The sequence below is a fragment of the Chinchilla lanigera genome, unplaced genomic scaffold, assembly GCF_000276665.1.
Source record: "Chinchilla lanigera isolate Chin_1 unplaced genomic scaffold, ChiLan1.0 scaffold00017, whole genome shotgun sequence".
NCBI classification, from domain to species: domain Eukaryota; kingdom Metazoa; phylum Chordata; class Mammalia; order Rodentia; family Chinchillidae; genus Chinchilla; species Chinchilla lanigera.
Window position 1 is genome coordinate 133,824 of NW_004955418.1, and position 12,950 is coordinate 146,773.

The 12,950-nt window shown below is 42.8% G+C and overlaps 1 protein-coding gene across 8 annotated transcripts in view; it reads right to left on the reverse strand.

Annotated features, from left to right (window-relative positions):
- Positions 1-627: 627 nt before the first annotated feature.
- LOC102006032 (ankyrin repeat and KH domain-containing protein 1) overlaps positions 628-12,950 on the reverse strand; it is a 124,809-nt gene continuing 112,486 nt past the window's right edge. For 4 of the 8 annotated variants that reach the window (XM_013512893.1, XM_013512895.1, XM_013512890.1 and 1 more), the window contains 7 exons: positions 12,028-12,204; positions 10,737-10,991; positions 9,919-10,094; positions 8,932-9,096; positions 5,778-5,887; positions 1,109-1,279; positions 628-957 (listed from right to left, as the gene is read on the reverse strand). In XM_013512893.1, coding sequence (XP_013368347.1) covers positions 954-957; positions 1,109-1,279; positions 5,778-5,887; positions 8,932-9,096; positions 9,919-10,094; positions 10,737-10,991; positions 12,028-12,204 — 1,058 coding nt within the window. In that variant the 3' untranslated portion in view covers positions 628-953. Of the gene's footprint in view, positions 958-1,108; positions 1,280-5,777; positions 5,888-8,168; positions 8,666-8,931; positions 9,097-9,918; positions 10,095-10,736; positions 10,992-12,027; positions 12,205-12,950 lie in introns of those variants that run through there. The other 4 variants (XM_005382032.2, XM_013512892.1, XM_005382037.2 and 1 more) reach the window with 4 other exon arrangements.

The following is a 12,950-nucleotide window of genomic DNA, read 5'->3' on the forward strand; positions in this document are numbered from 1 at the left end:
CTCAGTGATACTCCTGCCTCAGCCTCCTGAGTACTGGGATTACAGGTGTGTGCCACCACACCCAGATAAGACTCCTTTTTTCACTATATCATCTTTGAGGTATATAGATGCTAGAGAGTAAAATTAGAGTGGGATATCTGCTGTATAAACTTTTTTGGCGGGGGAAGTCTTTTTAAGACAGGGTTTCACCGTGCAGTTCAGGCTCGCCTTGAACTATGTAGCCCAGCCTGGCCTTGAACTCAGAGCAATCCTCCTGTCTCAGCCTCCCGAGTGCTGGGATTACAGACGTGCATTACCACGCCCAGTGCCTGCTATATAAATTGAAGAAGAAAAGTACCACATTACTCCTCCAGGGGTCCTGCTTACGAATGGATAAAAGAGGGGCCACAGGAAAAGGGAGGCCTATTTTCAGGAAGGCAGCTTCCTCAAAAGAACAGCAGCTGGAAGGATAGGCTATTGCTGTTTATGGTTTGGCAACTCCTGTAGCTTGCCTTAGGCAGTAATTGCTGCTGGAAGTGGGCCCAGTGGGAACTGGGAACAGATCTGGGGCCTCTTAACTAGGTCTGCTGGAGCCCTCAGCTTTGTGGCTGAGGTGAGATCAGCATTGAGAACAATGGAGCCAAGACATTTCTTTGAATGTTTACTAAGCAGCCCAAAAGTGACACTCTCTCCCCGAGTCCCAGCCCTGAGCACGGAGGGCTGGAGGTTGGGATGAGTACCCACAGACCAAAGAGAGCTAAGGGCCTGGTAAGTGGCCAGCTCCCATCCATGGTCTAGCTGCCTCAGAATTAAAGGAGGCCCAGAACTAAGTCACCCCTTTCCCAACTAGAAGAGGCCAGCTGGCTTTTGAATACCCCAGGAAGAGGTGGTGGCAGCGGCGGCACAGGGATCCCTCTATAACTCCACACACACGGCCATCTGTACAGGGTTAGATGTCCATTGCAAACTGTGCATCATCTGGAGAGAGAAAAGGAAAACTAGTTGCTGCACTGAGGGTCTGCAGGCCCAGTATCTGCAAGAAGCCCTCCTGGAACAGAGCCCACACTCTGCAAGGGCATTTAAACTCAAGGGCTGGGCATTTCTTAATTTTAGTTCTTGCTTTCCTTACCGGGTATCTCTTCCTCTGCCTCCTTCTGCTCCTTCAGCAACTCCAGCTTGGAGGGTGGGACAGTTGGAATTGTGACCTCCGGAATCTGAGGGAGGCAGCAGGGGGGTGTCCGGGCAATGGGTGAGTTCTTGCACTCCAGCAGGAACTTTCTGTCGTAGATGATTCTGGTGCCTGTTGAGTGGTAGGGGCTGGTGTAAGAGTCACAAAATAGGATACACAGGTGACAAGGGTCCTAGACAGGGCCTTTTGGGGGCTGACAGTTCAGGTTGTCACATTGGCTGTGTTTCGAAAGACATTTGCTCTGCAGCCCAGCCAGGATCTTAGCAAGGATCTTACACCCCTGTCCAGCACTGACAATTCCAGGCCTAACCAGGTATCTAAGCACCATAAAGCAGGTAGGGCATTACAGTCAGTCCAGGCAGGGGCAGTTTCAGGGCTTGTTTCTTAAGAGAAGCACTAAACTGAGCTCAGGTACTCAAGGCTGCTCCTCTAGTGTTCTGGAGCTTCTCTGCTTTGGGTCACAAAGTGACGCCTTGCAGTCCAGCCTCAAATCAGAAAGCCAAATAATTAAGTGTTTCATCCAGGGCTGCCACCTAGGCTTTTATCTCCTGCAGGGAGGAGCTTACCCTGCTTACCCTGTGAAACACTGGAACACTTTATTCTGACCCCTCCCAAGTCCCATAAGCCTCAGCCCAGCCTAAGAGGAAACTGGCCAGCACAGTTTCCCCAAAGGGCCCCTCCCCTCCACCCACGTGGCAGGAACCTGGGTCAGGAGCCCAGCAGCTCATGATCCTAGGCTGCTGGCCCAACCAAACAGCCAGCAGGTGGCCACACACACCCAAAGCCCTTTCCCCCAACTGCTCAAACCGCTTCTCAAGATCCAGGGCTCCCAGAGGCCCTTTCCGTAGGGGCCTAAGCTCCCACTCCCAGGACAGTACAGTAGGGGGAACAAGCATTCGCAGGACATCCAGAACCCAACCCACAGTACAGAATCACAGCCTGGAGTTCCCCAGAAGGTAGGCTCAAGGCACTGTTGTGCTACTACTTTCAGGTTTTTGGGAACTTAGTTTAGGCTTCAGACACATTCCCCAAAGTGACACCCTCCAGAGGGGCCTGCGGACTAGTCCGAGGCCGCACGCCTCCACCCGCGCCTCGTAGCAGCACGCTGCCTGCCCCTCGCCCTCCTCTGAGGACCCAGCCCCGCCCGCTGACCTCCTGGGGTCGTGGCGTACAGCGTGCCCCCTGGCGTGCTGCTGTAACAGTCGGGCAGCCGGTTCCGGCCCCCGGGAATGGGGCAGCTTGTGGACGTGGACATTGCGGGTGCGAGGAGGAGGAAAGCGGACGCGGATGCCGCAGAGCGGGGCGCTGCTTTGAGTCTCAGGCGGACTCAACGGACCACGTGCGGCAGAAGGCAACAACACTGTGAAGACGTCACGCCCGGGGCGGGTCAACCGCCGTCACTCAATACGACGGTCCCGCCTACTCGCTAGCAAGTTAGCCCGGGTCTGCGGAAAAGCAGGGGAAAGGTCCCAGGCTCTGCCCGGGCCTTCAGATCTTCCCGTGCCAACACTTGACAGTCTATCTGCCTCAGCAGCCCGGCCGGTTATTGTCCCCACGTTGGTGCTGGGTCAGCCGCCCTTGCTGCGCTGCACTCCCCCCATTCCTTCAGCAGTTTGGTACACTTAAGCACTATCAATTGACAACGAAGCAAATAAGCCGAGAGGTAAGTCTCTATTCAAAGTCGCACATCTTGTAGGAGGGAAGGAAGCTGAGATTCAGTGTTATCTGATTCCAGAGTCGGGACCCTTCATCGCAGCATATGCTGCCTCCTATACACGACTGGGCCTGGGAGTGCAGCTCGGTGACATAGCGCCTGTCTAGCATGTGCCACACCCCGTCAGTCCCCAGCACCACAGTAAACAAACAGGTGCAATACAGGATGGAAAGTGCTCTGATGATCTTAAGCACAGCGGGAAGGTCATGGAGTACAGAAGGCTTTCTGAAAAGGTGATATTTAGATTAATTAAAGGATGATTAAAAGCCGAGGGCCGGGGAGGCTGCAGCTGAGACATCAAGATGGAGGGGAGGTCTGCCCTTCGAGCTGCCATAAAAAACTAAGGAAGGGTAGGGTTGAGGAGACTTGATACTTTATAGAAAGGAAGGTCAGAAAGTACCGCCTTGGGTTTTTTGTATGTAGGCACAGTGATATGATAGACTAGAGAGAATTAACTACTAAGTCTAGTACCTATAAGACACTGAAAAACGGGCCTGGGGATTTAGCTCAGCGGCACAGCACCTGCCTGGCAAGCTTAAGGTCATGAGTTCAATTCCTGGTACCGGAAAAAAAACCACCCATCCACCCCACCCCACCCCCGCCAAAAAAAAAAAGACACTGAAAATCTTGATTTCATCCAGTTGTCTTCTGTGGCTTCCTCAAAATTAGCATCCTCCTCCCCATATCCAAATTAAAGGCCACCTGCCTGTATGCATACATTATCAATATAACCTTAGTTCTGGCTTCATCAGATTTTCCTGTTGTGATTTGCTTGATCCTTGAAGCAAGAAATTGTTTTATGAATTAGTGCTTCTCAAACTTTAACATGCACGTTAAATTTCCTGAAGATCTTGTTAGATTGATAGTTCTGATATAGTAGGTCTGGGATGAGATTCAGGATTTTTGTCTGAGATAGGGTTGCCCTTGAACTCACTCTGTAGCCCAGGCTGGCCTCAAATTCGTGGCGATCCTTGTCTCAGCCTTCTGAGAGCTGAGAATACAGGGGTGTGCCACTGCACCCAACTAAGATTGAGGATTTTTAAATACAATCCCTGGTAATACAGATGCCACAGGTCCTGAGAATCATATTTCAGGTAGCAAGGATGTGTATATCTTACTGTTCCAAAAAAAGGTATTTAAGCCTCTTACAAAGTGGTGTAGGCCTAAATGAAGTGTATTCACAGTGCAAAAGGGTAGGGCTTGGGAGCAGACAGAGTCCTCTGGTAACTCAGCTTTGGTGGGGGATGGGGATATGGGAAAAGCACAGTGGCTAAAGGGATGGAGATAACTGGGTGAATCAGATACACAGAGAATGACAAAGTGAGTTATTAACGGGCAGTGGTGGTGAATCTATGCTATGCGTGCTGCAGCTGTTATTACTGAAAGCTCTAAAAGGTTCGCCATCTCTGCCCTACGATATTCCCAATCTTTGGGCTTGAGAATCTTTGTAGCTACAACATTAGTATAGGGCTTCAGGCATGGCCTAGTGGTAAAGCGCTTGCCTTCACGGGTTCACAGAACCACAAAAACTTGTTTAGAGCACTAACGTCATAGGAAGGCAAGAAGAAAAGCATATCACACTGGGGACTGAACCTGGTATGGAATGCCCAGATGAGTTCAGTAAGGAGCTGGATAACACTGAGCTGAAGTTCAGGGGGAGAACTCTAGGCTGGTGCTTCAGATCTGAATAAAATCTAACAGTGTGGGATGAGATCATCTGGGGAGAAGGTACAGTGGAAGAAGAGGCCTGAGCACATCAATATTTACTGAAGGAAGAGGATTCACTAAAATGACCCAGAAAGAACAGTAAGAAATAGAAGTAGGAGGTTTTCAAGAATCATCGATGTGGGAGTAAGGCCTTCCTTTTACTAGTCTCTACTACAAAGTAACAGTAGCAGTTACTACTGTTACTACTACAATGAATACTTCTTGCAGCCAACTTTTTTTGAGATGTAGTGTGTAAGGGCCAGAGAACTTGAATATAGGTAGTTTAGAGAGAAAGCTAGACTCATCCATGAAATATGGATGAAGGAATAAGTTTAGATCAGAATAAAACTAAATATTCAGTAGATACAGAAGCTTAAAAAAATACATCTATGCCTAGCCTTGCTTTATCTCTGCCACTAGGCAAACTGCTTTGAACTCACAAACCATCAAGATAAAAGAAGTGAAAAGGAAGCACAAGATAGGTTTGTAGTCGGATCATCTGATTTATGCTCTTCTTTTCCAAAACAGGCCTCAAAGCCCAAACTTATGTCCTCTATTGGAGGTGCTCTTAGCACACTGAAAATTTTAACCCTTAATACCACCTTTTTTCTCATTCATTTCCTATAGGAGAGAGTAAAGGCGAAGGTATCTGCCTCTTGGCAAATGAGAAATCATTAAGGGCGAATAGAAAATGTGGTAATGGGGGCTGGGGATTTAGTTCAGCGGCACAGCGCCTACCTGGCAAGTGTAAGATCATGAGTTCGAATCCTGGTACCGGAAGAAAAACAAAAACAAAAACAAACAAGAAAATGTGGTAATGTTATCAAGCTCCCCCACCCCCTGGACAGGGTTCACTGGGAAGATGTCATGACCAGCTGAACTTCTTGGTAGAAAAGCTTCTCACTAGTCAGAGGGCGGGATGGATATTCAGAAGCTGTTTTCCTCTTGTTTGCCTCTTCCTGGGCTGACAATGTAGTTCAAAGGTCTTCAACAGTGGGACAGAACCATGTACACCAAGTATTCTCTATTTGGCTTGAAACTGTCATAGGATCTGTTCTTCCCCTCATACAAGATAACTCAAACTAAGGATGGTCCCCTTGTGCACCAGGATGGGGGTTAGGAGGACAGTTTGGCCAGAATCTACACAAACAGACTGAAACTGTAGTTCCATGTCCTGAGATTTCTTACCTCTGGTTAGGAGAGGCCACCATTGGTTGTCCAACTCTCTTCTTCGGTCTGGTTAGCTGAGGTGATGGGATTTCCCCTTTGAGGGCAGGGACTGAAGAAAGCAGACTGGCCTATAAAAGGGCAAGTCAATACACTGTAGCTACAACAGGTTTAAAGGACCTTAAAACGTCAGTAATTTTATTGGTGGTAGAACTTTATTACATTGAGGACTACCTGAAACAGTGGATCCAGAAAGCTTGATGATAGTTTTATTCCTTGAAAGGATGCTTACTCTCATGGAGTCTGACCTGTGCCTTGGCAGGATGGTTCTTAATGACTTGAGGGCTCACTATAGATGTGCAAGGTTTTCTTCTGCCTCCACTAAAATCTCAAAATCAGTTCTGGTTCTCAAAATAGCAGCCTTTCGATTCCATATCAGAATCAAACCATAGCACTGTAAACAATCTAATGGTTTCCAGTACCATGCCATACATTCTCATTCATAAGAAAAAAGAAGAAAATCTGTGTTTACAACTAGAAGATTCATTTAAGTGAAGCCTAGAATGACTTGCCTAAAGTCATATAGTTTCAAGCAGAAGAAAGAAAAATAAAATTTAGCCTTCTGACTCTTGTTCCACTGTATCCATTCTGCCTCCCCCACCCCCATAACCCCTGTATATTTTGAAAGTAATTAAGTTCTTACCTGAGCTAGGTTTTATCCAATGTTCAGGTTGGTAAAATGGCAGTAAAGTAATGCCAGGAAGAGGCAGGCAGAGGAAGAAGAAATTATAGCAGGCGAAATGGGATTGGGAGTAGGCTACCAGGATCCAAACAGAAAGAAAGGAAGCAGTGCTCGTAAGAGGGAAGGGAGGAGGGTACCCTAAAGAACTACTTCTACTGTATAACTCCTCTTTCTGCCTAATCATCCTAGGGGTTTCTCCTTCCTTTTTCTTTATGGATTCTAATTTCTGATCTGAGATAAAATTTCTAGTTCTTTGTCCTCTGGGTAGAGAATACAGATTTAAGGGTTCTTTCAGACAATTCAAACGTATTATAGTTATGATAGAACAATTCTTACCCTTTTGTCCCTCTGAGTGATTTACTTAATATTATTACTCACTAGTGTATATTTCAAGGATAGTTTCATTCATTTCACTAATTTTAAGTGATTATTTTTGTTACTTGTAAGTGGAAATATAGACATGTAGTGATCCAAAGTGTCTTTATTCCCCTTAAGAGTCAAGTAGCCTCTTGAAAACATTGACCACCACAAAGTCAACACTGTGATACTTTCCAAATTCATTAAAAATAGAAAATAAGAAATCCGTTTAAGGAATGTTTATGTCTAACAGAGAACAAACATAGTATGTCTGATCTGGTGCTTGCTTTAGGACCTGGACAGAGAAGATTAAGAATTCTGATTGGTATGAGAGTAGAAAAGTGCTGTTGCTTGTACAGTTATCTATCTATGTATCTCTATTATCTGTCTATCAATCAAACTTATTTATTTTTTGTACCCTTCTTTGCCTTCTATGAGCCTCAAATCTTTTATTTTCTTCTTTAATATTATTATGCATAAGACCAGGTTATTCAATTATATTAAAGTACAAACAAACAAAAAAAATAAAGTACAAACAGGTTGATGACTATACTTTCAGTGGGATAGTTTCTCCTTCTCTATTGCATCAGCTTCTTGGCATACCCTTTGTTTGGCCAACCTATTCCAGTGTTCCTGTGGTTAGCTTGTTAAACATACTGGCTTTTCATACTTGGGGCCGTGGAACTAAGCCCAGAATTAGTCACATATTTATAAACATTACTAAGAAGATTCAACAGTACAACAGAATAACAGGAGTCATGTCCTTCTTATGTCCCAATTCAAAATTTAAAATGCCTTTAACCAAATACATCTTTTAGGTATTTAAAAAAATCAGGAAGCACAAAGAGAATCTGTAGTTCATGATTTTAGTGTTCTCAAATTTGTCAATATTAACTGATTTAAATGTAAAAGTTTCTTTTTTTAATTCCCCCCCACCTTTTCTCCCTTTTGCACGGCCTGGTATTGAACCGGGCCTTATACATACTAGGCAAGTGCTCTGTCACCGAACTATATCCCAACCCCAACGTCTTGTCAACATACTGTTGAAACCTAACAGTAGCATATCTGCTAAAGTCAGATAAGACAGTTGCTAAGGCTTAAAGTTCCTCATGTGTAAAATGAAAAGACAAGAAAGAAACAAGGAATATTAACACAAAATAAATAGATATTTTACAAAAGTACCTTCTCAAAGGGCTCTGAAGTGTAAAATGTGACAAGCATGTTACAAATACAGCATAATAGTCTGGTTCAGTATGACTGTGGATTGGGTGGTACCTGCATGACCACTGAAAGGATCACACCCCACTTCTAAATACTGTTCATCTTTTTATTGAATATTCTGGTAAATATTTCACATTAATACAGGCTACATTAAGTAGAGCCACTATATGACAAGAAATTTACTCAACTTTTTCCTTTTAAGTATGTAAACAATTATACATGTATTTACCACCCTAAAAGGCTGAAACATGTAATCATCTAATTCTCTTCTGCGTACAAGTAGCATTCGGTATGTTTAGCCAAAAGCACTAAGTTCATCTGATCTTAAGTTGAAAAATGGCTAAACTAACCAGAGAACATAATCAGGTGGATAGGAAATCAATTTGTTCTTATACAATGGGCAATCAAATTTCCATTGCTAAAGCCTCAGAGAAAATTTCTTAATTAGGCACATTAAAAAAAATCCCCAGGGTTCTTCCAAGGTCATAGGTTTCTCAAACAAGGCTAAAGAGTAAAACCTTCTAACTGTTTAGTTGACATATTTGAGATGCATGTTTCCAATATGAGGTGCCCACGTGCCAGGCCAAATCTGAAAAGGGGGAGGAAAAATTGGAATTTCTAATTAGGAATCTTTAGACATTTACAAAATGAATATATAAATGCAATGGCAATTCACTGTTTTTGCCTAGGAAGAATACACATACATGAAATAAAATGTTTAGCAGCATCATCTTGATATTAATTCAGATCAAGGTGGTCAGTCATGACTTTTGATACTCAGAACTTGCACTACCCACAGAATTAAAGGAGTGACATGACAAGTCTGAAAAGTGAGAGAGTATTAGCCCATTTTACCTGCTGGGCATCAGTGCATTCAGTTGAATTTTGGATAACTTTTATCATAGGGTTCCAACCAGGATCTGCGCCATGAAGTCCATTAAACAGTGGGCCTGCTGGAACATCAGCAAGCTGAGGATGAGACGGTATTATGGTGCCTCCGTACATGGAAACTGGCAGGCCCTAAAAGACAAAAAAAAAAGTTTAATTGTGAATAGATTTTACACAGAGTCAGTCCATAATACCAGCTTAGACCACTCTAATTTCTTTTCATTGAAAGAACTCCCAAGGAGCTTATAAGTACAGTGTGGAACAGTATTGACAGACCAAACATATATCTGCATCTGCAACATTTTTCAAGACACAGAAGGACAACAAACAAATAAAAAAACTAAATCCAAGATGATGCCATCAAAAAATGGCCCATATTTGATGGAAATATGATGCAATCAACTTTCTCATATTTTAGTTGCAGTAATATTAGTTGGCAGCAGGAACAAGGTAAATCTAGCCAGGCACAGTGGGACATGTCTGGAATCCTAGTACAGCACTGGGTGACTGAAGCAGCAGGATCATGAGTTTGAAGCCAGGCTTGGCTACACAGCAAGTTTGAGGCCAACCTGGGCGTGAAATCCTATTCCCATCCCCACCCTCTGCTCCTCAAAAACGAAAAGAAACTATATATATGACAACCAAGAAGCTGTCAGAGCAGACAGGTCACGGCCAGCCTTTTAGAGCGGCAGAGGTCTCCTTCACAGATGTGGCAGCAGAACACAGAACAAAAAACTCAACAATCCTTCTGATGTTTTACTGGGATAAGGACAGCTTTAGGATAGCTTGAGGAAAACTACTGTAGACAACATTACCCACTTAAGAAATTGAGTATAAGATCTGTCAGTGATGAAAACAAAAGGGAGAACTGGCTCAGAACACTCTAGTTCTTAACATGTTACTACATTGGCTGGCAAAATGTCAAACAGGTTCCAAAGATGTTTGTCAACTCACTTTAGAAAAATCCACAAAACCACTTGCGATAGGTTGGTGAAAAATGTTAGAGGGGGCTACCATTCCAGAATCATCTCTTTCCATCGGTTGATGCTGAGAGAATGTACTTGGGTCTGATAACTGTTGATGCATTGGATGATTCCCTATCACAGATTGTGACCAACCTGATAAGCCTTCTGGAAACAAGAATTGAGAATAAGATTTGATGTTTACTTAGATAAAACAATAAAACATTACCACTTTATACCAAATTTTATGAAAATAATTCCTCAGGAAACATTCATCACACTTTTTTTTTTTTTTTTTTTTTTTGAGACAGGGTCTCGCTTTGTAGTTCAGGCTGGTCTTGAACTCACTATGTAGCCCAGGCTGACCTCAAACTCAGAGCGATCCTCCTGCCTCAGCTTCCTGAGTGCTAGGATTATAGGCGTGCGCCATCACACCTAGCTCATCACAGTTTTACAAGCCAAAAAAATTCCTAGAAAATTAGATGAAGTCCTCTGAATACCCAAAACACCTTATCTCTCTGAAAGGTGACTGTCACTCAAATGACTGTCTCATTCTACACTGGAAAACTTAAGAGGTAAAGGAAGCATACTGGAACCTTTTATTTCAGATCAATTCTGTGTATCACCCCAACTAACTTTCCAGACTGAGAATGAACTGAATTCTTCAAAGCTATAAACACCCTTCCTTGATTGGGTGTTAAGCATAAGAACTAAGTTCTTTGTTTTATTTTTTAAGGAACCCAGTTTTAATAGCAAACTCCCACAACTTACTTGAGATATCCCTGCAGAGAGAGGGTAAGGTAACTATACCTGACACAGCATTGACACCAAATGACCAGATTCCACTGTGTCCAACAGGAGCAACAAAACTGGTCCCCACAGGAGCTTGTGCAACAGACCCTCCTTGCCGAATCCGGGCCAGCCTCTCTGTTCCAATGGGGGGAGGTATCTTTCGATCCTGACTGGCACTGCCTCCTCCTTTTGGTTGGCCCAATGTTGGTGGGGCAGAAGTGGCTGAAAGAGGTGAAGATGATCCCGAAGAAACAGATGGAATAGGAGAGTCACCTGGTGGCAAAATATTTCTCTATTGTTTTATTACATATAAAAAACTACAGGACTACGAGAAACCTTGTTGGAAAGACCTATTCTACAGTGTAGCTTGGGCAATATTTTTTTCTCTTTTCATAAGGTCATTCAAATAAAACTATAAAATTTCTACAGACATTCTAGACTAGTTCTGCCTATAATAAGTATAAACAAATAGTCTAAAAATGTTTTCCAGATGAATTAAACAAGGCTTGAAAGGAAAAAGACCACATTTACCGTTACTCTAATTCTAAATAATCTTCTTACAACGTATACTTACATTTTAAATTAAAACATGGCAACATTTACAATACTTAGCTTATTATTTAGAAAACACTTTTACACTTGTTAGTTCTTTCCCTTTTAATCCCCTTTCTACAGTCCTTTTCTCCATAAGGTATAAAGGTTAAATGTTGGCAAAGCACTGTAGAAATTCAGTTGACAGCTTTGTTTCTTAATTGGACTCAGGTGATTTGGGGAGTCTTCCCTGTCAAAAAGGCCAATACTGGCTAACTCCTGATGCTCATTAAACAAACAAAAAAATCAAATACCATTAATTCAAAATTCATCTCTTCATCTCTTCTATCTACTGAAATGCAAGTTGGGAAAAACACTTATATAAGGGGCAATAATACATTGATAAATATAATAATAATGAGAAATCATACCAAATGGATCATATTATGAATCAGCTTTTTTCAGACTTGAGAAATTATTTCACAGTTCTGCCCCCACAGGGCAGCAAAACTACCGTAGGCAGTTCTTCTGTTAAACTACTCATATTACCCCTTCATGGGCCAAGTCTTAATGTAAACATTCATGGTTTAGAAGAATAGCTTGACCCTTCTCAAGTTTCTATTGTACAAATGCCTGACAATTTTTTGAGATGACAACAATACAAACCTTGAGTACCTGCATACTATTTATTTTACTATAATATGGTATTCACTGACACAAATGGGTTAACAACTTATTCAGTAAGACTTTTTGTAAAGAGTTCCTCTAGGATTCCTACATGAGTTTGAAGTGCTTGTCCAAGGATGGGGAGAAAAATGTTGTCTGTTAAAACTAGGGGTCCCAACAGGAGCTGGCCCTTGCAGGAAAACCCTCGTTCCTGGTATGCTGGAAAAACTTGACAGAGGAGCAGAAGAGGAAGATGGGGAGCTGCCTGATGGGTCAATGGATGGTAACCCTGAAAGAAAACAGATTCAAGGCATTCGATTAGCCAAAGCTTTAAAATGAAAAGTCTAAGCATGCAGATCACAGCAAAAACTCCACTTATGTGATACTGTATGGCCAAATCCAATACCTTCTTACAATCAGAAGAGTATCACCTCATAACTCTAAATATAAGAAAGTGAAACCAGTGTTTCAGAACTGAAGTCATAGCCGGGTGTGGTGGTACACGTCTGTAATCCCAGCACTCAGATCACTGTGAGTTCGAGGCCAGCCTGAGTTACATAGTGAGTTCACGGCCAGCCTGAATTACCCAGCGAGACCCTGTCTTACAGAGCAAACAAAACAAAAAAACCAAAGTCACCTGAGGTAATGTTTGCAATAAATCGCAAAGCTTTTAACTGAAGTAGACATGATGAGAGCATATTGTGATAAGTGGTACCCATAAAAAAATGTGTATTACTTCTTCTGGAAAATCTCAAAGTATACTTTTTATCTACATAATTATAGCTATTTCCTATAAAGGCTGAGTTAATAAAAAAATCTACCAATGTTTCCTTCCTTACAAGGAGGGAAAGCATATTATCAACTAAAGGTAATTTTTGTATTTTGATAAACAAAAACCAATAATTGCAAACCCTATCACAATTCACAAAAGCTGGGCATGGTGACACACACCTGTAATCCCAGCATTCAGGAGGCTGAGGCAGAAGGAGCACTGTTGAATTTGAGGCCAGCCTAGGGTACACAGTGAGTTAAAGG